General features: G+C 39.7%; 1 protein-coding gene across 8 annotated transcripts in view; it reads right to left on the reverse strand.

Moving 5' to 3' along the window:
- Nucleotides 1–316: 316 nt before the first annotated feature.
- ICA1 (islet cell autoantigen 1) overlaps nt 317–24,559 on the reverse strand; it is a 76,298-nt gene continuing 52,055 nt past the window's right edge. For 5 of the 8 annotated variants that reach the window (XM_053955136.1, XM_053955084.1, XM_053955077.1 and 2 more), the window contains 5 exons: nt 21,914–21,976; nt 21,760–21,801; nt 17,717–17,992; nt 12,793–12,888; nt 10,808–11,079 (listed from right to left, as the gene is read on the reverse strand). In XM_053955136.1, the coding sequence (XP_053811111.1) occupies nt 10,958–11,079; nt 12,793–12,888; nt 17,717–17,992; nt 21,760–21,801; nt 21,914–21,976 (599 nt within the window). In that variant the 3' untranslated portion in view covers nt 10,808–10,957. Of the gene's footprint in view, nt 613–10,111; nt 10,307–10,807; nt 11,080–12,792; nt 12,889–17,716; nt 17,993–21,759; nt 21,802–21,913; nt 21,977–24,559 lie in introns of those variants that run through there. The other 3 variants (XM_053955119.1, XM_053955109.1, XM_053955128.1) reach the window with 3 other exon arrangements.

A 24,559-nucleotide genomic window follows, 5' to 3' on the forward strand; every position in this document is an offset into this window, starting at 1 on the left:
CTTGAGTCCCTCTTTTGTGAAGAAAAGATCTTAGCTTCAACATATATTTTCTAGTAATTCGTGGCTGTGGAAATGAATGCTTCAGAGACTGGAGGGCTGTGTAAAGAGAGCCCTTGGCTGTGTATACTGGGGTAGGAGACAACAGATAGTGAGTGACCTGCTTCTTTTAGGAAACAGGGTGCTGTCTGGGAAGTGATTTCTGGCTTCCTGACAAATTAGCTCTTGGGAAGGGCCAGATACTGACACAAGGATAGAGTCTCAGAATCTTCACAGTATGTAAGTGTAAGGAGTAGCAGGAACAAGAGAAACTGTGATGTCAGCCAACATGTCTAATTTATTCAGTTGTAAGCAAACGCCATCGAGGCTTAGCAAAACCACCTCCTGTTACCCTGGCCTTCCTCCAGGGTAGTGGAATGGGACCTTCAGACATTACTTGAGGTACAAGCCAAGCAGTTTGGAGATAACTAGGAGAAGTTTCCATCAATTACTGTTGTAAAACAGCCTGCCTTGCTGTGCAAAATACAGCACAAATGAAAACACAGATTTGAGGCAACTCAGCTGGGAGGAAATAGCCGAAGTTCCTGGACTTCCTGGACAGTGTATGTCCAGAACCTAAATGCAAGGAAAAAGTGAATTAAAGCTGTGAAAGTACATGCATTTCATGTACAGTCATCCATATTCGGTACTTTGCTGAAGGAAGTTGTTTGATGAAAGGTTGACATACAGTTGGAATATGTGTATCTTGTTTCTCTTTGCATTAGTTTAAACAGTCCTGGAAAACTTTAGTTTGGGAGAGACTATAAAAGGCTCAGGGAAGAGCTATAGGAATAAAGTACTGGAAAAACTAGAAGGCGGCTGTGTAGGAGCTCAACATGATTAACTTGATGGTTGAAAAGTGACTTAATTTCAGTTAGTAAATACCTACACACAGGAAATACTTACTAATGAGCTTTAAGTTTAGCAGACATGGAATATTAAGCAGTAAGAAAATGAATTTAGATGAATTCATACTGAAAATGTGTATTTGTTTTAGCACTAAGTATAATTAATTACAGGGCAAACATGCAAGGATTTTTTTTCCAAGTATTGATATGTTTAAAATGAGATGATTTTACAAAGGATGTGCTCAAATATGGTTTTTATAAGCCTTACTAACTTGTGATTATTTGGGGCATTTTACATTTCAGTTGATGGTTAAGAGATGGAATTTTTGAACTACCTTAAGAATTCTTGCCTCACAAAAGAAGGACATGCTGCAGTATTTTCAACTAGGTTGTTAACATATCTTTTAAACTGTCTGGAATAGGTTTTGAGGGTAACTTCTGGCTTCTGGAAATTTTTGGTGTGTCAAACATGAATGAGGTCTCCAGTAAAGCAGAGATAGTTGAGTAGCTTTATTACTTCTTTTGATTTTGGCACCTCCTCTATAGCACCATAATTATGGAGAGGTGATAAGAAACTGGAGAGTAGGAGTTGTCTCTTTAGAGTGCAGCAGGTCCCAGAAAATATTGTTACTTGAGTGGGGCTGAGAGGAGGTAGGGAGTTTCCTCAGTAAAGGCCACACTGGAAGTGAGTGAACATGTAAGTTAAACTGCAACTTCAGCTGATGACAAGAAAGAAGAGCAATTAGATGAAGCTGGATAGAGAGGTGACCCCATTTTTAAGAATGGTTGAAGTTTTATTTGAGGTTATAAGAAGTTCTGATGGGAAGTTTTTAGGCTGCCTTGATCTGTAGCCTGGAAAGCTCAGAGGCAGAGGAGCTGGAAGCCTGGGAGAAGAGAAGGTTGTGTAATCTCTTCCCCCATTGAATTAGAAACTGAACGTCATAACAAAGCACAATTAGGCTAATGCCTGTAGAAAATTAAGGGGGGATGTGTGTGAGATTTATTTTTGTGTATGTGCACAGTGAAGTGTGTGTGGTTAAACTTTTCCATGCCTTGTGCAGCTGTTGGTTGAAAATAGGGTTTGCTTGGGGCAATAGTGATACCCATGGTAATCCATTTCTTGTACCTTTGTTTTTATCTTTTACTTCTCCAAATAAGTAGTAAGTAAGTAGCATCATCTAAATCCCAGACTGCCAGGTGTAAGTAATGTTAACTAATTTTAACTAAAATCTCACCTTTCTGCAGGTGAGATCTGAGTGCTCTTGAGATTTTTATAGACAGAGGTTCTTTCTCCAAGGAGAAGAAAGCTGAAAGAAACTAGACTTGCTGTTAAAGTTTGTTGCCCACAGTCTGGGTGATGAAATTACTCCCCTTCTGAGTTTTATTTGGATAAGAATTTCTAGTTGTACCCTTTCTTTGTCATGCAGAGGTTTCTCCGAGAGTAGCAGCCCCCCTTTCCGTAACACTGGTGCTATCCTTGGACTTGTTACCTAGGGGAAGTAAGAACTCATTCTTATGAAAGATTTTAAAAGGGTGTTGCCTTTGGAAACTAAATACTGTTATTAGGAAATGGGAAGTGGCAGGGAGAAGCACTTAAATCTGTTTTTATTATTCCTTTGGATTCTAATTCATTGTATGTCCTGAGAATGCTGAGATCCATTCATTTTGATGTCAGTTGCTGAAAATATAGGAAGCTTCAGATGTAGCTTTCCACCTCTGTGACAGTATAGAGATGGTACCATACTTACTTTTACTGCATGTTATATTTTGGATGGGGCATGTAGGTGTATTTCAAGGATTGCCAATTCATTCAGGGGCTCTTGTTCATGAAATGAGTTTGGTGGATCTTGTTTTGGTTCTAATGGAGAATTCCAAGGAGATAATTGAAACACTTTCTGAATTGAGTACCTGAGAAATCTGTTCTCTTCTACAGAGGATTTTCTGGTTTTCCTCTTCTGCAGGGGAATACTAAACCTTTGGGTAGGAGAGTGATGAAGATGTGAGCAGTAGGTCTTGCACTTTCTAAACAATGGGAAAGCAAAGGCAGCCTAGGCCCCTGATTTGGTAGGTAACCTTGTATGTCTGTATTGGTACATACAGGATGTTCCTTGGGTTAGGAAGACAGCAGATGCCTTAATACTCCAGAGGAGTATTAGTCTGGATAAATGTCATTTGTTCTCTAAATCAGGCCATCTGTAGATTGCAGTCTGTCCCTTTGGTTGCATCCTGGCTGAAAGGCAGTGAATGCTGCTCTGTATCATGACTTGCCTTTAAAATGTACCTCCAGACTGGACAACAAACTGGTGCTGCTGTCTGGCACAGGGGCTTCATGGCACTGGCTCTGTCCTGGAGGTGCAGGTCTGCCAGAGCAGGAGCTGTTGTCCATCTCTCAGCCTTCACCATTGTGGAAGTTTCTATTTCCCACCATGGTATGTACAGGCTCTGCTGGCCCCTCCTGCATGGGAGTCTCATTTCCACCATCTCTGGTGACTGGGAGATGTCGCCTTGTTGCAAACCAGGGGGAAAACCAGCAAACCTGGACTCCTGCAGCTGTTGGGAGTTCTGACAGCACCATGGTGGTGTTGTACTCTGGGGACAGGCACATCATTACCTGAGTCATGGTAAGACTGGCCCCAGCCTACTTGATGCTGTCGTGGGCCAGGTGTCTGGGTTTTTTTTGCTGATAGGCCCTGGTGCAGAAACTTAAGTACCTTGATAGAGATTTTGAGATTGCTGATGGAATATATATTGGATTAATCTTCCCTGAAAGAAAGACACTTCATTTTGGCAGTTGGTCCCTGCAGAAAGGAACTTGGTTTGGTATTGGTGCTGCTACACAATAGGACTTACTTTGGGCCTTTAAATGCATTTTCTTGTATGTTGAAACATTTTCCTTTTTTCACTTGGATAATGACCACTAAAGAAAACAACGTTATGTACCTCAACCTCAATTAAGCCCTGCATTAAGTACTTCACATGTTTATGGGGAACAGAGAGGGAACCCAGACCACTTATAGACAAGCTGCACTGTTCATTAAAAACCACCCCATGACAAACAGTTCAATCTGCTCCTCCAAATCTCAAGTAGGAAAATGACCGTTATGGATTTTTAGTGTTATTCAATTGCATTTAATATTTGCCAACAGGGCTGATAAAATGGATGGGGGCAAGAGAGGGGCTGTAAAGCAGTGTCAGTGCAGTCTTTTTTTCTGAATACCTCTGTTTGCTTTTTAATCTTATTTCCTTTTATACTTTGTTTTGGCAACATTCCCATGGCTTAAACTGCAAGCAGTGAGATGGACCTGCACACTCTGAGGTCTGTCCAGGCTTTGAAGCACAGCACTAATAACTTATGAACATGGCAAAGGCTGGTGAAGCCAAGAGGTCTCCTGCCTCCAAGGGGACCTGGGTCATTTCCCTTAAAAATTAAAGCAAACGCTGCAAAGTGCTCAGTGCTGCAGGGCGGGGAGGGAAGGTTAAGAATTAACAAAAGGAAGATTTTATTCAAGTAAGGTGTCTTGTAATCATTTCACTACATGCAGAGCAGCAATGGCTGTGAGTATCTTGCATGTGAGCTTGGCTGTGGTTTGGTGACAAGCAGAGGTGACCATAGGTCTTGCCTGATGGCTGTGGCAGTGCTGCTTGCCTCTCACCACTGCACAGCCTCACACTCCTCTGTGGCCTCTGCTGCCTCAAACGTTTTTTTTTTTTTTCTCTTGTTGGTGTTTTTTTTTTTTTTTTTTTTTTTGTTTATTTGTTTGTTTGTTTAGTTTTTTTTTTTTTGGCAGGGGTCAGGGTGGCAAGTTTTCAGCCAGATCAGTGCCATTGCAGGCTCTTTTCCAGCTGGAGATGACCTGCTAGGCCAGTGGTGGCCCATGGGTTTGGGATGCTCACAGCCCCCAGGCCCTGGGCAGGCTCCTCTGACTTCCAGAGCACAGACTGGCTCTTCGGGGAAGTCTTGAATTGCTCCTGTGCCTTGCGCTCCTGCAACCATGGCTACTGACTCCAAATCCAGGGAAAACTTTAGCAGAAAAGGCTAGATCAGCCCAAGACCCATCTGAACCACAGATCAGAAAAGTCCCCCATGGGGCTTGTCTCATGTTTTGTGCCGTCTTCTAAAAATCTTTCTGAAAATCAAACTCTCACCTGCTACAGTGAGGGCTGCTCTCTACTGTCAGTCTTTGGTGTTCTGAAGCTCTGGTACTCAAGGTCAAGGCAGAGACAGTTGTGGGAACACCACACAGACTGCCAAAACAGTCCAGAAAAATAAGCAGCTGTAACAGCAAAGTGGCTCATTATTTCAATTCCTGTATTTTATGTGTCAAGGGTTTATTCTGAGGATTGTACTTGGAGTGGCAGGAGTTTGGGCTTTTTCTTTGTCACATCCTGCTCCTGTTGCATTCAGCATGTTTGTTTCCTGCAGCCAGCTGTTATCCACCCACTTGGATGGAGACAGGATTGGATGATTTAATTGTGTAGCACTTTTAAAGTTGTTTTTTACCTTGCTCCAGCCTATTGATGAAGCAAGCATTTGGCTTCCAGCACCTGTCCTCGGGCCTTTCCTACTGCCATTATAGCTGTGGAAGTCCAAATTAAAAGAAGCACCCTGCGAAGTAAGTTTCTGTGATAGATAAATGACTTCAGTTTAAAAAGACTGGCTGTAACTTCTGTAACAGCTTAGGTAGGTCTGCTCTCTCTTCTAAAATTGCTTATCTACTTTTTTTCCTCATATTTTTGGGTATTCCCAAAAAGGATTCCGACAGCAGCCAATGTAAATAGCTGTCAGGTAGTGTCAGCCAGGCTTCCACCTCCAAGCTACATTATGCTTCTCTTAATTTAAATTTTGTAATTTTTTGCAAGCAGCTGAAACTTCAAACCCACTATGGATTAATTACAAGGCTGGACCCATCGAGCTTTTGCTATGGTAGAACAGAGTTAAAAGTTGATGCAGCTGCTGGGAGCTGAACACTGCTGTCTGGAAAACAGCAGCCTCCTCACTTGGTCACGGACTTGCAGAATTATTTGGATTGGCAGGGACCTCTAAAGATCTTCTAGTCCAACCCCTCTGCCATGGACATTTTTTAATGAGATGAGGTTCTTCATAGTCCCATTGAACCAGACCTTGAACATTTCCAGGGCTGGGGCATCTGTCACTTTCCTGGCCAAACAGTTCCAATGTCTCACCACAAAAAAATTCTTTTGTGCTACCCTACACTCTTTCAGCTAAAAACCTGACACTTGTCCTTAGGCCTCAATAACGTCTGTCTCAGCCTTTCTTACAAACTGCATATAGTGAAAAGTAAAGTCTCCCCCTAGAGACTTCTGGACCCCAGGCTGGACCCCAGCTCTCTCAGCCTTTCTTCACAGGACAGCTGCTCCAGCCCTGCTGACTGGTTTCATGTCCCTCCTCTGGACCCACTCCGGCAGGGAGAGCTCCTGTGCTGGCAAGCACCTTGTCTGACTTGAAGGGAGCGCCATACTTTAGCCCGTAGGGTTTGCAATTAGTAGGTGAGGGGAAAAGCCAATTTTATGCTTGGGAGAGCACTGTTAATGAATGGCCAGGTACTGGTCTGATTGACTGCAAGGCCAGTCCATCTTGGTACTGGAGCCTGGCTGGCTACCCGAGGCCAGACTTGCTGGACCTGCAGGGCCTGTTTGGCCACAGTGCCCTTGTTTACTGTCCCAGGAGAGGCTCTGCCTGTGCACTCTGTGTGCACTCCGTGTGTGTGCACTGCGCTGGGCTGAGCACACGCAGAGGGAGGATGGCAGCACCAGCAGCTCTGTCGTGCTTGGTTGGCCAATGAGGTGCTCGATCATCTCAGCATTTCTGCTGCTCAGCTGAGGCAAAGCCTCTGCTGCTTGGCTGTTGGCAAGCCTGGTGGTTGCTCTGCTTCCTGCCTCCCCCATATGGTGGCTTGTTTAAAAATAAGACATTTACAAGGAGCAGAAGTTGTAAAAGTAGGCTAAGTAGAGGGGGATTTGCAGTAAGTGCTTGGAAGGAAGCTTGAAGAAGTGAGGAGGGACCCAATACTGGCAGCTACACCTGTAACATGTTCATTGTTGCTGCTGCTCTGACATCTGATCATCTTTGGGAACTGCACTGAGAGAAGACAGGATCTTCCAGTTGCCCTTCCTGTGTCCTGGGGCTATTTGAGTCCACATACCTTCAACACCAAAACTGGACAGTTCACCCACCACTGATTCCTCAGTGCTGCTCATCCAGTATCCCCTGGCAGTCACAGTGGGATGTGATGGAAGGATGCAGATAGCAGTTTACAGAGGCCCCAGGAAAAGGCAGCATGATGCCAGCACCTGTGTACTGTGTCCTCACACCAACCTCCTACTCTGCTGAACCATTCCAGGCTCAGATCCTGTCAGGGCTTGTAGGCCATGACATTTCCTCTATTCCCACTTGGAGCAAAGCTGCTTGCTGGTCACCTTGTTGCTCAGGTGGTCCCACTTTTTCCTAGCACGTGCAGCCCCTAATGTTTGAAGGGAATTTAAAAGGACATTTGGGGAAGGCAGGTGGCTGCTTGTGACCAAGTGGTCCTACTTCAAAGTACATTAGTGTCATGCCCATGCAATGTTGGATATGGAAACAGCAGAAAGGAACAAAGTCCTATTCTACTCTATTGAAATAAGTCATGGTCTTTTCAAAAGGCCAGAAAAGTAACATTAAAAAGTTACTTGTAATTTTCTCTGTGAGTTGTTCAATTGCCAAAGCTCACAGTCCATTTCCTCTGAAGCAGCTGCTCTGAGATTTGTAGAAAACTTGAATCAACAGAATCAATTACATCAAATTCAATAAACTTCAAAATAAGGACAGTTAATCAATTGCCACTGTTTTCATCTGCCACAGGGGTTCTGCAGCTGTTTTTATTTTAAAACAATCCACTACTGAATCAGAATATGCAACTGGAATGAAGCATATTAAATCAAGATGAGCATTAAGTGTGTAGAAAATCAAACTGTAATTTTACCAGGATGATGAACTGGCCTGTTGTCCCAAGCCTGAAAGCACAGCACAATCCTCTCAGTGGTGCTGGCCTGGGAGTGACTCCACAGCCCAGACTGCTAACAAGCACTACCAGACACTTCTTTAGTAGTAGGGAAGTGTTGTTTGTAGCTCTGTACTTTGCATTAACTGTGTCTATTTGCAGGATGGTAGCTTTCCTGCTCTGTTTTTCAACTTCACTAAATCTTTATGATGATAATGCATTGTACATAGTGATTTCAACTGCTTTTCTTTAAGCAAAACCAATTACATTTTAAATACCTCTGGCTTGTTTTTTTTTCTTTTTCTCATTTGAAAGTGTAAAAAAAATGCATTGCAAATGATTCAAAGCTTAAGTAATTTCCAAAATTACATATTACAAGAAATCAATGCTTAATATGAACTACTTGGTAGTGCAGTTTGTGTGAGGAGGAGGGAAAAGAAAAAATCCTACACCTGTGGTTTGCGTTGTGCGAAAGGGAAGATGATTCTGATGCTTTCCTACCTAAAAACAGGATAAGGATTTAGAACATCATTAGCTGAACCTCTGCAATGCTCTTTATTGTCTCAGTCAAGATGGGAGTTTGGTTTTTTTGTGCCTTGTTTTGATTGTCTTTTTTTTTTTTAATCCTGGAAGTCTAGAATCTGTGACATAAAGAACAAACAAACATTTTTTTGAGCCTTTAAGAACAGATAATTGGCTGTTTTGAACTCACTACAGCCTGCTTTACACCTAACTGCTTCAGCTACTAAAAAATGCTGGAGTGGATTGTCCACAAGTGTTTTTAGAAACTATCCAGACAAATGTAATCCACAGCAAATTTAGCAACCACAGACTTGCTTAAAGTTGCAAGAATCTGTTTAATGATTTTGTGGTAACCCAGCTGGGCTGAAGAACAGCCTGGCTCTCCCTCAAGCGCCCAACACTAACATTTTTGGCACTGCAGATAATTACAGCTTGGGATGAAGAGGATTTCAGGCAAACAGTCTCTGTTATTAGTACAAACTAGCACTCCTAAGTGGAAGTGCACCCCAGTGTAAACCTTAGGTACTTCCCTGTTAATCCCCTTTGTAGATGTCTTATTTACTGCCAGAACTGCAGCCCAAAGTTGTGAATTCAGCCCCCTCTTAGTGCACAAGAAAGTTGCAGAGTGTAGAAAAGGCAGCTCACTGAGCAAGGACCTGCCAGTACCAAAGAGTAGCAAATATGATGGAGGGAACCAAGTTTTACCTTTAGAAAGAGTACAACACTGACATCAGATTCCAAGTCTTACATGCCTCGGGGCCCCAGCTGGGCTGGGGACTGTGCAAAGAGAACATAAGACCATCTTTACCCATTAGATATGAAAATCCACTCCTAAGCATCTGAAGAACTTCTCTGGAAACATCTGAAGTATTTTGACACTTCCAGGTTATGGGATGGGATGGGATAATGAACACGACAGTTTGAACAGGGAGGTTTAAAGCTTGCTGAGGGCTGAGCCTGATGAACTCTGGTCAGTCCAACCTCACAGCCACTGCTAGCATGTGGCTTTTTAGATAGGCAGCACCAAAACCACATTACTGCTGCTCAGTGCACACATCCAACAATGTTCTGCTGCACTCAAGAAAAAGTTGGCCAATTCAGTCACCTTGTACATTTATATAGTTATTTTCAGGTACTTAGTTACCTATTAGACCATGAAACAGGGATTAAATGAGTGTACAGATAACTGGTTGTAAAATGCTTCACCAAAGTAAATGGAAAATCAAGCAAATTATAAAAGGCTGAATATAATAAATTGTAAAGTGGGTCTTGTACAGTACATAGAGCTTGTGATCTTAACTGGCTAGTGACACATCCTGAGGGTGCACCAGGGGATGTCCAGGCTGGACATCTGAAAGAATTTCTCCTCTGAAGAGGTGGTCAGGCATTGGAATGGGCTGCCCAGGAAGGTGCTGGAAGGCCCTGGAAATGTTCAAAAGACAACCACACATAGCACTGACTGCTGTGGTTTAGTTGGCAGGGGAACTGTTTGTTCCAAGGTTGGACTCAGTAGTCTTGGAGGCATTTCCAACCTTTATGATTCTATGAGCCTTTTCCCCTTCTTCTGCAGGGAAGCAAAGGGACACCACATCGAGTTCAAATTTTCTCACTGTCCTTCCTTCTGGATGACTATTCAGAAACAAAGGGTTCAATACTGTCTACAAACTGGTCATCTTTTACCTTCAGATGCTTGTTACGTATCAATACAACAGCATTCTAGTGGGAATAAAGTTGTGTTTTTTGTCAAAATCATTTTATTAAAGAGTTAATGTCACAACAAGCTTAAAATAACACATGCTTCAGAAATAAACTGGATGAAAAATTCACAGAACAGAAAGAGAAATGGATTGAAGGCATGGCAAAGCATCCGTTCCAAAAAACTTCTGCAAACAAGTGCGAATTCTGTTGGTGCAATGGAGAAGAAACTCAGAAAAAGAAGCCTCCTGGGCATGACTTCTCTTATGTTTATGTAGTGCAGTCTGTCAAATAAGTTAGATTGGAAAGGGCACAATTTCGATGGCTGCACAGACCCAAATTTACTTCTTCAGTATTTTAGCTCCAGCACAAGTTTTTCAACTGGGAGTACTAACAAAACAAATTTAGTTGACATCTTAACATAGCAGTAATAGATATATTATATACATGTAGATGTTTGACTCATGCAGCCTCTTCCGTTACATGATTTTTTTTTTTAAATTTACTCAAGAAACATTATAAAAAAATAGGTTTGCAATTTGTATTTCACTCCGGTGTTAGCTCCACATCACCCCAGGCAAAGACAGTGTTTCAGCAGACAATCTAATTTGGCAAGAAATCTGCCCTAATTCTTAACCTCATTTTTGTAAGTCCACATAGAAAATAAATGCGAATTTTTTATACAAAACAAGAGCAAATAACTGTACCTATAGAAAAGGGGATTAATTCCCTTTAGTTTTATTATCATGGCACATACTTTATAGTTTCACAACAGCATACTAATTTTCATTTAGTTTTTTTTAAACTCCAAAATAGTGTTGATGAAAGGAAAAATGTGAATTACCAGAGGCAGCTGACTCATGCATTAAGCAATTCATGTTCTTTATCAGTTTTCCCAACAGCATCAGGATTGGATAATGGGTCAAGGTCAGCAAAGAGACTGAACCAAGCAGTCAAGTCTTTAGGATTCTTTGTAGATTCTGGAAAGAAAAGGAAAAGAAAAAAGAAATGCACAGACTTGTCAGCTACTTTAAAACAAAATTGAATGTTTGACTGAGGTCAAACAAATGCCATGCTATTGTTTAATTTATTACCAAGGGCACTTCTGACAAGAAAATCAGAATGAGCGATTGCATTTGAAAACGCTATCTTTGTCAGAATATAGAACTTTAGTAAGAATGAGTGTTTTACATGTCTGCTATGTATTTTGTATGGCTCCTGCCATGATAAGTACAGGAACACTTTAACTAGAAATAGAAACATTCTAACTCTGTCTAGCTTTGTTTCATGAAAGGTATTTGAGTGTGCCCCTGCATGCCTGCAAATAAGCAAAAGGAAAGTGAAGGCAAATTTTACTTTCAAGCTCTCTTACAGGACTAAATTCCTTTGCCTAAATCCAATTCATGTGACTGTTCTGTCTCCCCTGTATGCAACCAACAAGGTCATTACTCATCTGGAATGAAGTTTTAATGGGAAGGCACTGGATGGAGAGAAAAAGAGAGGGGTTATATTTGATAGGTAGTCCCCAGTACAGCTTCTAGTTTAATTCTGATGGATGTAGACAAAATGTGAATAGGGAACATATCCAATAGCAGCTGGACTATCGCACCTCTGTGTCCACATTGATATATGTATTTCACAGAGGTCTCCTGCCTGCTTTTATTCCAACTGGGCAGATGTTCAGGTTAAAGCAGTAACAACTTTGGCTGCTATGAAGAAGGTACATCTCCACTTGTTTTTTTTTGTGGGCCTATGCCCAACATGTATTATACTGATAGTGAAATAAGATATGCTCTTCTCTCAGAGAGATAATGGCACATGAAAGCTTTCTTTGTGACACAAAGAATTTACAGACAAAACAGGCTCTGCCTGGCATGACACTCCTCTTGGTACCTGCCACTTTCAGAACTACAGATTTCCAAATAGCTGAAGGCCATTCCTTTTGCTGGTGCCAGTCCTGTGGCTGCATAATCACACTGATTTCCAAAACAGTTTCCAAAACATCTTAACCATCTTTTTTCTCCTGAGCTGAAAAATCTCAGGGGAAGGAATACATGTCACCCCTTTATTCTGTATCATCAAATGTGAATGCACAGAATTGGCTACAAACTGGCAACAGAATTCAACATAATTCTGGTTCACTTATCCAGAAAATCCTAGTCAAAAATCAGCAGGCCATTGTCTCAGTAGATGGCAGGACTATGCACTCTTGGCTCAGTTGCAACAACTGAATTAAGTTTTAAACAGATGATTACTGATATCATGTGTGTTTATAAAAAAAAATTTGCAATTAGGGCTCTTCTGCCTTATCAGCAGCCTGTATTTTAGCCACAATGCTAAATCTTGGAGCTTAAAAACATTGTTTAGCTCAGACAAAGTGTATGCAGATGCTATTCTGTGTGAGTCTAAATTAAAGTAGGTAAAAGAAACTGTAGCTTTGATTCCTTTATTATATAGTAAATTACTCTTTTGACATGCTATCAGCACTAAGCCTACCAAAAATATACATACACACACATATCGTACACCTAATCAAGGTGAAACAGAGTAATCAGGGAGCACAAGATTGAGATGTAGCTACTACAAAAATAAGTTTTGTTACCACAGTAACTGAGAAGACATGAGACACCATACAAGATACAAGCACTAAAAAGGAAAAGCCAAGTAAACTGGAAAAAATACATGATTATCACCTTTCACAGGCGTCTTCCCATCACTCACATTCTGGCTGTGTGGTTTCTGTGCTGGCTGTGGTATTGATGGTGGGCTCACACTGCTGGCTGCCCATCCTAAAATTCAGTAATACAGCAGCATTAGCACGAGGAGTTAACTTTGTTAACTCCAACACCCACCCCAGTGTCTGGCAGCATCAGACACAGGAGCAGAGTATTATGTTTATGGCCATTCGTATCTGTCCGTGTACACACACAGTCAGCAGTCAGACCTGCACAGGAGCAACACTCTTTACAAGAGAGTATCTCTAGATCACTTTTACCATCTCCAGCTTCAGGCAACTATGCTCTTTTCAAACCTTTCTCCTGGCTAGAAAATATTTTTGTTTCTCTTATTGAATCACAGTTAATACTCATTCACAGAAAAGCCAGTTCAGTTATCAAGTCGAACACAGCTGTAGGGAAAAGAATCACTTACATTTGGGTGGAAATACCACACATAATAAACATTTTTTCCAAGTCCAAAGACTTTCATTTCATCCATTGTTCCAGACAAAACCTTATATAGAGATCCTAGATTTTTTAGTTAATTTTGAAGTAATTCTGGAAAAAAAAGATAATTTTTTTTTCTCCAGCAAAACACTGAAGAATTAAATTCAAGATTAATTACTCCAAGTTAATTTAAAACTACATTTTAACGGACTATTTCTTTTTTTCTCTTTATTTGAAAGGAGATTCTCAGCAAGAAGAGAGCAACTATGCAGGAAAAAGTGAAATATTTTTTTTTCCTTACATGCATATTCTATACCCACAAAAGAGTAATGATAAATACAGTTAATAAGGCCAGATGAACAGGCTGGCAAAATGAACTCGTATACTGCAGAAACATGTTAGGAAAAAACCAAAATTTTTGAACCTTGCTTAAGATATTTAAATTCATGTGCTTTATTACATTTAGAGGACTGAAGATAGTATTTCTAATTTAATTAATAAGTCCTTTAAGTTTGGCCTGGTCAATTATCCATCTAATTTGGCAGTATCACAAACAGGATGCTCATCTATGCACCCAGCTGCCATTTTGTTATTCAGTCTCTTTTTTTCTACAAGTGCATGCTTTCACATCCTTTTTTTTTACTCTTTCTGTCTGTCCTCCCCTTACTTTCTGCTCTTTTGGGAGCCCTGTCAGATACTGGCACCCAGCATTCTGACAGGTAATGCAACAACCACATCAGTCACATCAACCCTTTCTCTCTCAGTAGATTATTCTCATCACTTTCTGATCTTACCTTGCCTATAAAAGGTCTAAAGCCCAAGCTGTGTTATAAAAAGAAGCAAGAAGAGGTTTGCTGTAAAATCACATGAATTAGGAAGGAAATTTAAAGCCACAAACATCCTCTGTATCTATCTCTAAGGAAACTAACAAAAAAGGTCTTCAAAATCTGGATGCAGAGTGCTCACATGTATTTGCTCTAGACAAAGGTGATAAAGGCTTGTGAGCCAGCTTCTGCCTTCTGAAAGTGAGGTCTTAGACTTTAATCTTTCAAATAAGTAAATCTGAATGATAATAAAGGAAAGCATGGCATTACCCCTTCAGAATGACATTTCCAGGCATTTTCTCTGCTTGTGTTACAAACAAGAATGGCAGAGGACAATATACACAACTACAGTAGACTGCAATGCTTTTGTGTGCTTGGAGATGCACTGTGAGAAAGTGTTTGATATGGCAATGAATGACAACAGGAAAATTCAGCTGCTTAAACAAAGAGGGCCAAATCCTAATCTGATAGAAATTAATGGGAGCTCTCCCAGAAACTTTCTGTGCAAGTCCCAGTGACTTCAGAAAAATGAGGAACTGGCTCCTGGCAACATCACTGATGTTCCTTTACACTGGTGTGCTTGGTAGGTCAGGGAGCAAAACACTTCAGACCAGTGAACTCCTTTGGAGCCCTCCCTCTTTTTGAGTCCCTGGATTAAGGCCTGTTGGGCAGCACGTCCATGAGAGATGCTGTGGCCTGGCTGTCATTTAATGAAATGCAAGTAGCTCACTTAGAAAACAAGAAGAACCTAACAATAGCAACAAAAATCCAAACAAGTACACTCCAGAAAATATGTGATGCTTTCATAATGTAATTACTGATTTATGAAGGTACTGGGAAAGACTGACACAGAATTTGTATGAAATACTTTCATGAATTAAATTTTTAGTGAGCTACAGAGAACAACTTTGCCTTTCAAAACCAAACCGCAGGCTATCAGTTTGAAAGTAGTTGTTGGCCCTAAGCCTGTTTTGGTTTGCCTGTTCACAGGATGGCTTTGTTACATGACCAGACAAAAGGTTATTGCCAAGACAGCAAGGAAACCAAACAGCTTGCTGTTCAGCAAGCATCTTCACCAACACTGCAGTGATTAAATTTAGAAAAGGAAATGGTGAGCTGTGCATTTTCTTATGAACTAGAATATATGCACATGTAGGGAAGATAAAGAGAAGCCCTTAATTGTACAAATGAGTAACTAAATGAGGTCATAAACATCATGAAAAGAGAAAGCCAATGCTCCCTCTGAAAAAGTAGAAAGGCTTCAGTTGCTGCATCTGGAGAAAAATCTAAAAGATATATTGGGAGCATGCTTTATCTCTATTATATGTATACACACATACACACACACACATTTATATGTATTTTAAACCAGCACCTGGTAGCCCCATAGCAATTCAGAGTCCCATTGTGCTGGATCCTGCCTATAAATACAGCCAGAGAAAATTCTGAGCCGGGAATTCCTGACCGTAACAGTTTATAACCTGCATAGCATTGTGCCTGTTTTACAGATTAAGATCTGAGGCAGAGAGAAAACAAAGCCCCAAAGATTTATGAGTGTGCTTAACGTAAAATAAGTAAGTAATCCCACTGAAGTTAATAGAAAAGTTAATGTGCTTAAAGTTAAGCATGTGAGTTTTAAGAATCTTTATGGTCTTAAGGCCAAATTCACACAGGAAGTATGCAACATTGAGGCTACAGTGTAGCACCTCACACTGAATAATTATTAAGTAATCCCACCAGTTAGGGAAATAAATGCAGGAGATGTATCACAAGTCCTCAGTAAAAATATAATTCAGATATTCTAGTATTTCCAACTTGTATGTCTGGATATGCTTATACTCCAGTTAGTATTTAAAAAAAAAAAAGTCTCTCTTCCCATATTTAATGGTAAGATCAAATTCTGAAAGAAAAGTTGTGAAGTGAAATGAAATGTAGTTTAAGATTAAAGCTGAGTTTTTATGAGATATAAAATGGACCAAATTTCATCTTCTATTAAAAAACAGGAAACAAAAAACTTGGAAATATTTAGAAAGATAAAACAAGAAACAAAACACTTAGAAAGATTATTTTCAGATACAATCACTCAGCTGACTAAACCTGACTTTTCAAGTGCCGGTACCTCAATTACCACAATCTTCTGCCAAAACCTAGGGAACCCATTTGAAAGCATCCACATATTTTATGTTTTATTATTTTTTTTAATAAAAAAGATTTTGGAATACCATGTTGACTGGAATGGATTTTCCATTTCTACTATTCCTTGAATGCAACATTGCTGAATTCTGATTTTGAAGTCTCTAACACTGCACCCAATGCCAGTGCAAATGAAAGCTAACAGCCACATCAGAAAGGATACACAACTCTGCTTGCTACTTATACCTAAAAAATATTTTTCCTTTAAAAACACATTTACATTAAAAAAAGGAAATTGCACTGAAATGTAAAATATATTTAAAAACATGTAAAGCTGTGGAAAAAAAAAATCAATCTCACAATATTTCTGTTGCTATTTTTAGTAATTTTCTTAAAATAATGTACCTTATAAAAATACATCTAAACCTGTGCATCATTACAAATGTAATTCTCCCATTTTTCATCTAAGTGCTGAAGCCAATGAACCAAGGTATCTTGCTTTAGGGGTGCTGGTAGTAACTGTATGAATTATAAAGTAAATCTGACTTTCTTATCCCTGCCAAAATGTCACAGGTCATTTTATATCATGTATGACTCTTCCAGTTGCATGGGTTCTAAGAAATAGTTTCCAGGATAGGATCAGCCTGCTACTGTTTCCTATATTGCTCTTCCCCAAGTGAGATTTAAATGACTTGGGACAGAGCCCAAAAAGGCAAGGTCCCCTCCAGCTTGCAAAGCCCTACAGAAGATCCAGCCAGACTGCAAGGAGCACAAAGGTAGGTGCTGTTGGCTGTTTATCACCAGCCTGCCTTCCTCCCTCTTCCTTCCTCAAGGCCAAAGCAGCAGCAGGAAAGCTCTGCCCTAGTTCCTCTCTTCTTTTTTCCCCAGCAGTAGCTTGGAAAAGCCAAGAGAATTAACTGCACAGAAGAAGGAGGAGAGAAAGAGTTGCATCAGTAACCAGCCTGCAAGAGACATCCACCTATACCGTTGCTAAGATGAGATAATCCATTCTACTTGACCCATATCCCTACATCCAGTGTATAGGATGCCTGGGGGAGAAAAAAAGAAGAATGCAACAGATTTTCACTACACAGTTTAAAAACAGTATCCCCAGACAAAATACAGTAATCATTTTTGCTTCCTTGGCCCCTTAACAGAGACAGCAGTAAAACCCACTCAAACATTTTCTGTTTCAGGAAAAAAAAAAAAAAAAAGAATCTCAAAGTTCTACAGAACATTTCAAGAAATTAAACAAAAACATTCAAGACAGTAATCTTGACTTTAGGTTTTGGGTACTTCATTCAAACACTGAATGAGAAGGGCTAGAAAAACAAGTAAGTTACTCCTGTGGTTTTTTTTCAGGCCATACTCAGCTTTAATTTCAGGCACAATTTCTGCAGCCATGGCACAATAACTTTCATCACACTTCGACATACCAGAAAACCATACTCTAAACCCTAACCCCAACATACTGACAGAACTAGATGAGCTCTCACCGTGCAAGGATGACTGCAAGTCATTCATGTTTTGGTCTAGCAGCTGTGAGGGTAAGTAGCCTGATGGTGCTGGTATTGCAGACAATGAAGTGTTTTCCCCATCTCTAGCTGAAGGGTTCATGGTGAGATCAGCAGCCTGTCCAAAAACAGCTGTCCACTCTTTGCTGAATTCCCCCTCATCCAGGGAGGAGGCGTTGAGGATCTCATTTAGCAATACCATGTCATCTTTATCACCAAGTTCTGGCTCCAAGGATCTCACAAACTTTTCCTTTGAAGCTGTCTCAGAACAAGAGAGTCAAGATAAATAATTTGTTTTAGACAAAGTAAATAAAGAACTTTTTAAAACATACCCAATCTAGGCTAGGTATGTTAAGTGAGATGGAATATTTTTGCATGAATATTTATTTTCTTTTTAAGACCCAATTCTCTTGGACATCTGGGTTTATGCCTTATGCAACAAATAATTCCTTCATTATCTTAGATAACTTTACTGCTGTTAAGAATCGCTTCTCATTAAAAATAATACTACAAATATGCTTAAAAATCTATTAAACACATGAAAATCATTACACAGTCTAATATTTAAATAATTGGAAAATACTACTTCTATGTTGCTTCTTGAAACATTATATGGAAGTCTCAAAACCCCACAGATTAGTCTAAACTAAAAAAAAAATTAAAAGGAAGACTTGGAAAAAAAGGAAGACTACGATCTCCCTTATGACCTTCTGATCAATGCTTAAATTATTGGGGTATTTCCCCATAAAAAAGATTATTCTATCACACAGAGTTAGATTTCTATGCTGACCAATGCTGTAGTATTTTTTTTCTTCTCGTAAGCTGCTGAGAAATAACTGGGGCTCACTTTCTTTCTGATTCCCTGTGCTAGTTTTTCCAGCATCAGAACTGCAGCTGAAGAAGCTCTTACATCACTTGATCCAGTGCTACTTAAAACCAATTTTTTCCTATATTAGAAATGTTAAATAGTTATATAAAATACATGAAACTGGTAATCAGGATCATTATCCTTTCCCAAAACATTCTGAGAGGTAAAGAACTATCAAGGACCCCAAGTGTTATTTTACTTGAAAGTATTTGGAGCTCCACTGTGGATGTCTGCAGATGACAAAAATGGTGGTTAACAAGGCTGATAATGTTACATTCCTGAAATCCAGATCAGTTTATCTTAATTATGCTTGTTTCAAACTTGTGGTAAGGCACAGAAGCAACTTCAGTTTTCCAAAGTTTCAGTAGATCAGCTGAACTGATTGCATTCAACTTACAAAATGCTTTTAACCCTTTTGGGTTGGGATAAAAGATTGACAGTAGAAAGTGTTTGCAACAGGCCATTTCACTGAAACTCAACAGCTTTCTCAGAAAAGTTTCCTGGTAACAGCTGTAATAATTTATAATTAAATGGTTGAAGTTGACTCAGAGGAGGAAAAAAAAGCACAAAACTGTGTTTTAAAATAGGCTCATGCGTCAGCGCACACACCTACTTACTAAGAAACAAATAAACCAACACAAATTAAAATGATTGTATTCATTACTGAAGTCACCTGTGAGATTCAACTCCTTTCTAACTCATTCACTATTTTGATAGACCTCTGTACTCCCTGTCAGGGTCTAAAAATTAGAAATAGAAACATTAGAAACACGTCAATTCTCCTGATGTTCTCCCTAGTCTATAACTAAAATACCACAGAAAAAGATTTGTTCTTATGAATTTTCAGGCTGTTTCCCATCTTCAGATAAAGAGCAAAGAATATTAACATTGTCTAAGTACCTCCAATTCCCCCAGGTTAAGTCTTACCCAGCAGGTAAGACTGAGGGGTAAATCCTCCCATAGGGGAAAGACACCTGCTATTTCAAAGGCCCTTAAGAACTCCAAGCTCTATGGGGCATCACCACTTCAAAGCTGCTCTCAGGAAGCCCCTTCATGAACTTGCAGGGGGAGGTGCAAAGGGAGCAGCATTTGTAGCAGACCTGCTACGACACAGCACCAACACCACACGTAACCACAAGTGCCCTGAACGGAACAAATGCAGCAGCATAGCTCAGAGCCAAGCTCTGCTTCATTTGGGGAACCATTGCAGGAGCCCCATCTTGACTTTAGGAGCAAGAACAACATAAAGCTTTACGTGTGAAGAGCAGTCAGGTCTTGCTGCAGGGTGTACAGCCACCAGAAATCTGTGGAGTGACACGTTTTGTGGCTCAGCAATCTTCCTGATCTTCCTGTGGGGACTGTGCAGCCATGGTAGGGCAGGATAGGGTGTGTTCAGGCTCAGGCTGCTCTGAGTAAGCAGCAGCAGCAGCAGGTTTTACTCCTGTTTGCAATAAAGGTTATCTAGAAACCAGCCTTGCTTACCGAGATATTACTCATGTGGTATCTCTGCTAGATTACTAGAACGATAGGGACTTCTCACTTTACCCGTAAATCTTCTATTACTTCTTTTCCTGTTTCTGTTTTCACTGCCCATTTTCAGTCAAAATCCTTTTTTCTGTCTGCACATGCTGCCCCAACCTTATAAATACCCATGAAAAAAATCCAAACCTTCCATTAAAACACTGAAAGAACAATGTGACTATATTCTTTCTGTTCTGTTTGAACAAGCCTCTAGCAATGCTCACAATTCCTTTGTAAACTTACCTCATTTTGTTGCTATTAAAAAAAAAAAGGGAAGAGAAACTAAAAATATTTACAACAGTACGTGATCGGCAACACATGATAAAGACTTCCTTCTGAAACACACAAGAAAGTGTATCTCTACCTATATTGCTTCACTTAAAAAGTACAATATTCATTAGCCTAAAGCTAGCTAATGTGTAAAATTAGGGCAAATGGCTGATATTGTAACAGTGCCACAGCCAACCTTAGCTAATGCAGACACTCCACAGCAGTTTTTGCATTAATTTAACTGTTTAAGTAAAGGAAAAAGTGTTCTAAGTGACAGAGCTAAGCTTGTGTGAGCAATAACTGTATGTATTATCTGTATCTCCACTAGAAAGGAATGGAACTGATTAAGAAGAAAACCAGAAGAAAAAAAATGCCACTGTCATACATGTACCAATCTTTTTTACTAACCACAGAAAATAAGTCATTGTTACCTTATCTATTCATAGATTAGGGCTGCTTCTGCAGACAGCTGAGGAACTTCGCTGATGCCTGCCTTCATGGGTGATTTTCCACATGGATAATTTCCCCCCAGTGCAAGACACTGCCCATGGCAAATCCAAAGTCAAGGTGTTTGCAAATGTCCTTACCTACCATGAAGGCAGTGTTTTAAATACTCCAAATGCTCTCAGTCTGACTGACTAAACCACACAAATGGATTTTCTTTCTTTGCTTCATTTGCTTTTTGAGTTGTCACAATTGTTTTGGTTGTTGAAGATTTTTACTCATTCTTCTGAGATGTATGAGTGAAAAGCAATTGAAAAATTATAAACAACACTCTAACTTCTTATGAAAACTTATAAAACTTTAACCCAGATATTTCATATGTTATCTGGTAAAACCGCATATCCCCTTGAGCTACCAGGGATCTCACAGAAGTATAAGGACAGCACAGTGGATTTTATTAACTCTCTATCTGAAAGAAGTCACCAGTTCTTACAACGTTTTAAGAAGACTAGATTATTTGTTTCTGATATGTACACTTTTAACACAAAATCTTGTGGTTACGAGTGTATTGCCAAGAACTGTAGCACAAGAACTAGAAAGCCAAAATGAAAAATTTGTTAAATGTTATAGGAGGGGTAAGGTTTACAATGGAGCCTACTTCAGTTCGGCAAATAGGATATAATCCTGTCTACCTAATCTTGAATTACTGGTATAAACATTTCATCCCCACTAAAGTTTACTTCATATTGTAACATTAGGAATAGTGCCTCTGCTGCATTTCCTTTAACACTATTTAAATACTGCAGCTGAATAATTTCATTCCATCTTTCAAACTGTGAAAGAAATTAAAATCTAAAATTAAGAGTATACTTGGCTACTATGATTGAAACAGATGAAACAGACATGCACAATTATATCATACCATTTTCTTCAGGTTGCAGGTCTAATAACTCATCTATAGCACCTAACAAAAAAAAGAACAAATACAGAAAAATTAAAAGTCACAAAGGAAGATCTGCAGTACGCTGACAATCAGTATGTAAAAATGTAAAGATAGCTTTCTGAAGTGTCTTCACCTGAGTTCTGTTCGTGGTTACAATGTCCTTGTAACGTGGAGATGACATCCTTGCCACCATCAGCTGTAATTGAGATCCATAAACATGTCAAATTGCACTTGGCAGGAGACCATGCTTATGAACAATACCGCTATAGGATCAACATGCAATGGTTGTTGGGATTCACATTTTAAATGAGTCATGTTTAAAATGAGCCTGGTCACAATGAATGAAAGATCTAAGGTACAAGCAATTCAAAATGAGGCAAATTTATGAATAACAACCTGAGGGAGATCTTCCTTTGAGTCCTTGCCTGCTACACCAGCCTTTCCAGGCTGAGTGCACCCAACCAAGGTAACTACAAAAATCAGTCCTCCAGAAGCAGAGAAATTTATTTTAGAAGCTTGTACTTAGGCCAGGAGAGCGCAAAAAAGTGCTGGGACCTTGTCACTCTCTTGACTGCTTTCCTTACAATGTGTTCTTCCTCATGACAGAAACTCTGGGAACAGGGAGAAGGAGTCTTCACCCAGCGTACCCCAAGTCAGGATATCAGTAACAGCTGATTACCCAGTAACACAGCCAGGGAAATCAATAGACTAAGACCAATAGGGAGTAAAATGTAGAGCTGAGAGTTATCGGCTATTAGAGGGGACAAAACATGGCTTAAATTCTCAGCAAGTTTCTTAGATGACACATAGAGTCAAAACAATCATCTAGATTCTGTTAATCAGTGAAGAGAAAGATACCTCCATCAGGTGATTAACCCCATTTAAGACATGTAGCAAAACATGAGGGATGATTTACTGCTGAATGTGCCTTTTTCTCCCTCATTAACTGTTGAGGAAATCTAGCTCCTAGACAACTAAGTCTGCAGCTCTAAGGGCAAAGGAAGGGCTTGGCCATAGTATTGCCAGAATTGGAAAGCCCATCTACTGGAAGCCTCACTCAAGAGGCTGGAAAGGTGAAATAGAATTCTCTGTTATGAAATAAAAACTGAATCCCAAACTCTTTCAACAGAATTGCCAGTCCCTTCCAAGAGAAACTTCAAGGTGTGATCAGAACTAAAGGAAACAGAACAGCTTGCTTTTTGTATCATTATCTTCATAAAGCTTTGCTAGGACAGAAATGTGCTCCTAGCACAAGAATCAGCTGGTCATTTAAGAACCCATGAGCACATCTGATTACACTCTATGCAGATAAAGACAGCACAGATATAAAAACACATGAACAAATAAATATACATGATACTTTCATAAAAGCACAATGCACAAAGCTAAAGGGGAAAATACCAACTCTGAACTGTCTGGCAGAGGGAAAAAAGAAATCAGAAAGAGAAGTTCATGACATGTAGGATATGGATGGCCACAATTCTGTAATGAAAAAGGTGTAACTGTTGCCCAAAGCCTGCCTTAGCTGAGTGGTAAACATGATGGAGCCAATCTTAAAGGCTTCTGTAGCATAGTAAGGGAAAATGCAGAGCAAATGATAAAAAAAATGAAATAAAAGTAGTTGGTGAGGGAAACTAAGAGGCAACATAGCTCCCTCACTAGAAGCACTGCATCTGTATGACTTTAGAATTTACAGGGTAATTTAAGAAAAAAAACTCAGCAATGGCACAGACCTGCTGGTGTATGAAGATGGAAAAATTTATAAGACCAGTTAGAAATATTTCAAAACACTTCAGTTCCTTTTAGGGGTGATGAAGAAAGAGACGGAACAAGGTATTATATTATGATGAAATATTTTACAGTCTGTAAGAAACTGAGATTCTAGAAAACATCTGCTAAGAAACTATAAGTCAGATTTTGTACCCATACCCATATATATTAAAATACCTTGTCAAAGATATATCTGATCTAATTAATTGCAAAATGGGTGAAACTTCAAAACACTGGGAAAGTCCTAATATTGTGTCTTTATTACAAAAAAATACCCAAACAGCCATAAGTGACTCAAATAACTAAGTTACTATGGGCTGGTAGATCACCATTACTCCCAGTTAAAAGATTAATGGAATGCCATTCAGTATGGCATCCAGCAAAAGACTGTGAACACAATAAATGCTCCTCTAATAATTTACTGTTGATTTTATGGAAAGCTGGCCTAGGTGAAAAAAACCAGCTGATTTAATTCTTCAATAAAACTATGAGCTTTTTTCAGCAAAGATACTTGTTTAGAAACGACTTTGCACTGCACAGCCTTCCAGCTGAAAAGTTAGCACTGCATAACATCTATAACGAACATATTGAATAGATTAGGAATGTGACAACTAACAGATGTCAAAAACACGTTGTTAGGAGAAATAATTGCAAAGCAGAAGTGTTTCTAGTTTAGATCTGCAAGGTTTACTGTTTTATCCATTGCTAGTCAATGGCTTTAGCAGTCATCTGGAAGTAAACACAAAATCACTCTAGAAAAAAAATGTGCAAACAACTAACAGACTATTAGAGGTGGTCAGTCAGTCCACTTATTTGGTTTCTGTAGTCAGAGCTGGGAGAATTCAATACCACCAAGCTGTAAGTTACATCTCCAGGACTAAGGAATATAAGCCATGCTGTAGAAAGGACAAATGAATCCTGGAAAGCTATGACTAAAAGGAACTGAGTCTTGGTAAATAATGCATTCAGATACGAGCTTCAAACTTGATGTTGCAGCAAAATGGGATGT

Source organism: Vidua chalybeata, chromosome 1 (assembly GCF_026979565.1).
Source record: "Vidua chalybeata isolate OUT-0048 chromosome 1, bVidCha1 merged haplotype, whole genome shotgun sequence".
Lineage (NCBI taxonomy): Eukaryota > Metazoa > Chordata > Aves > Passeriformes > Viduidae > Vidua > Vidua chalybeata.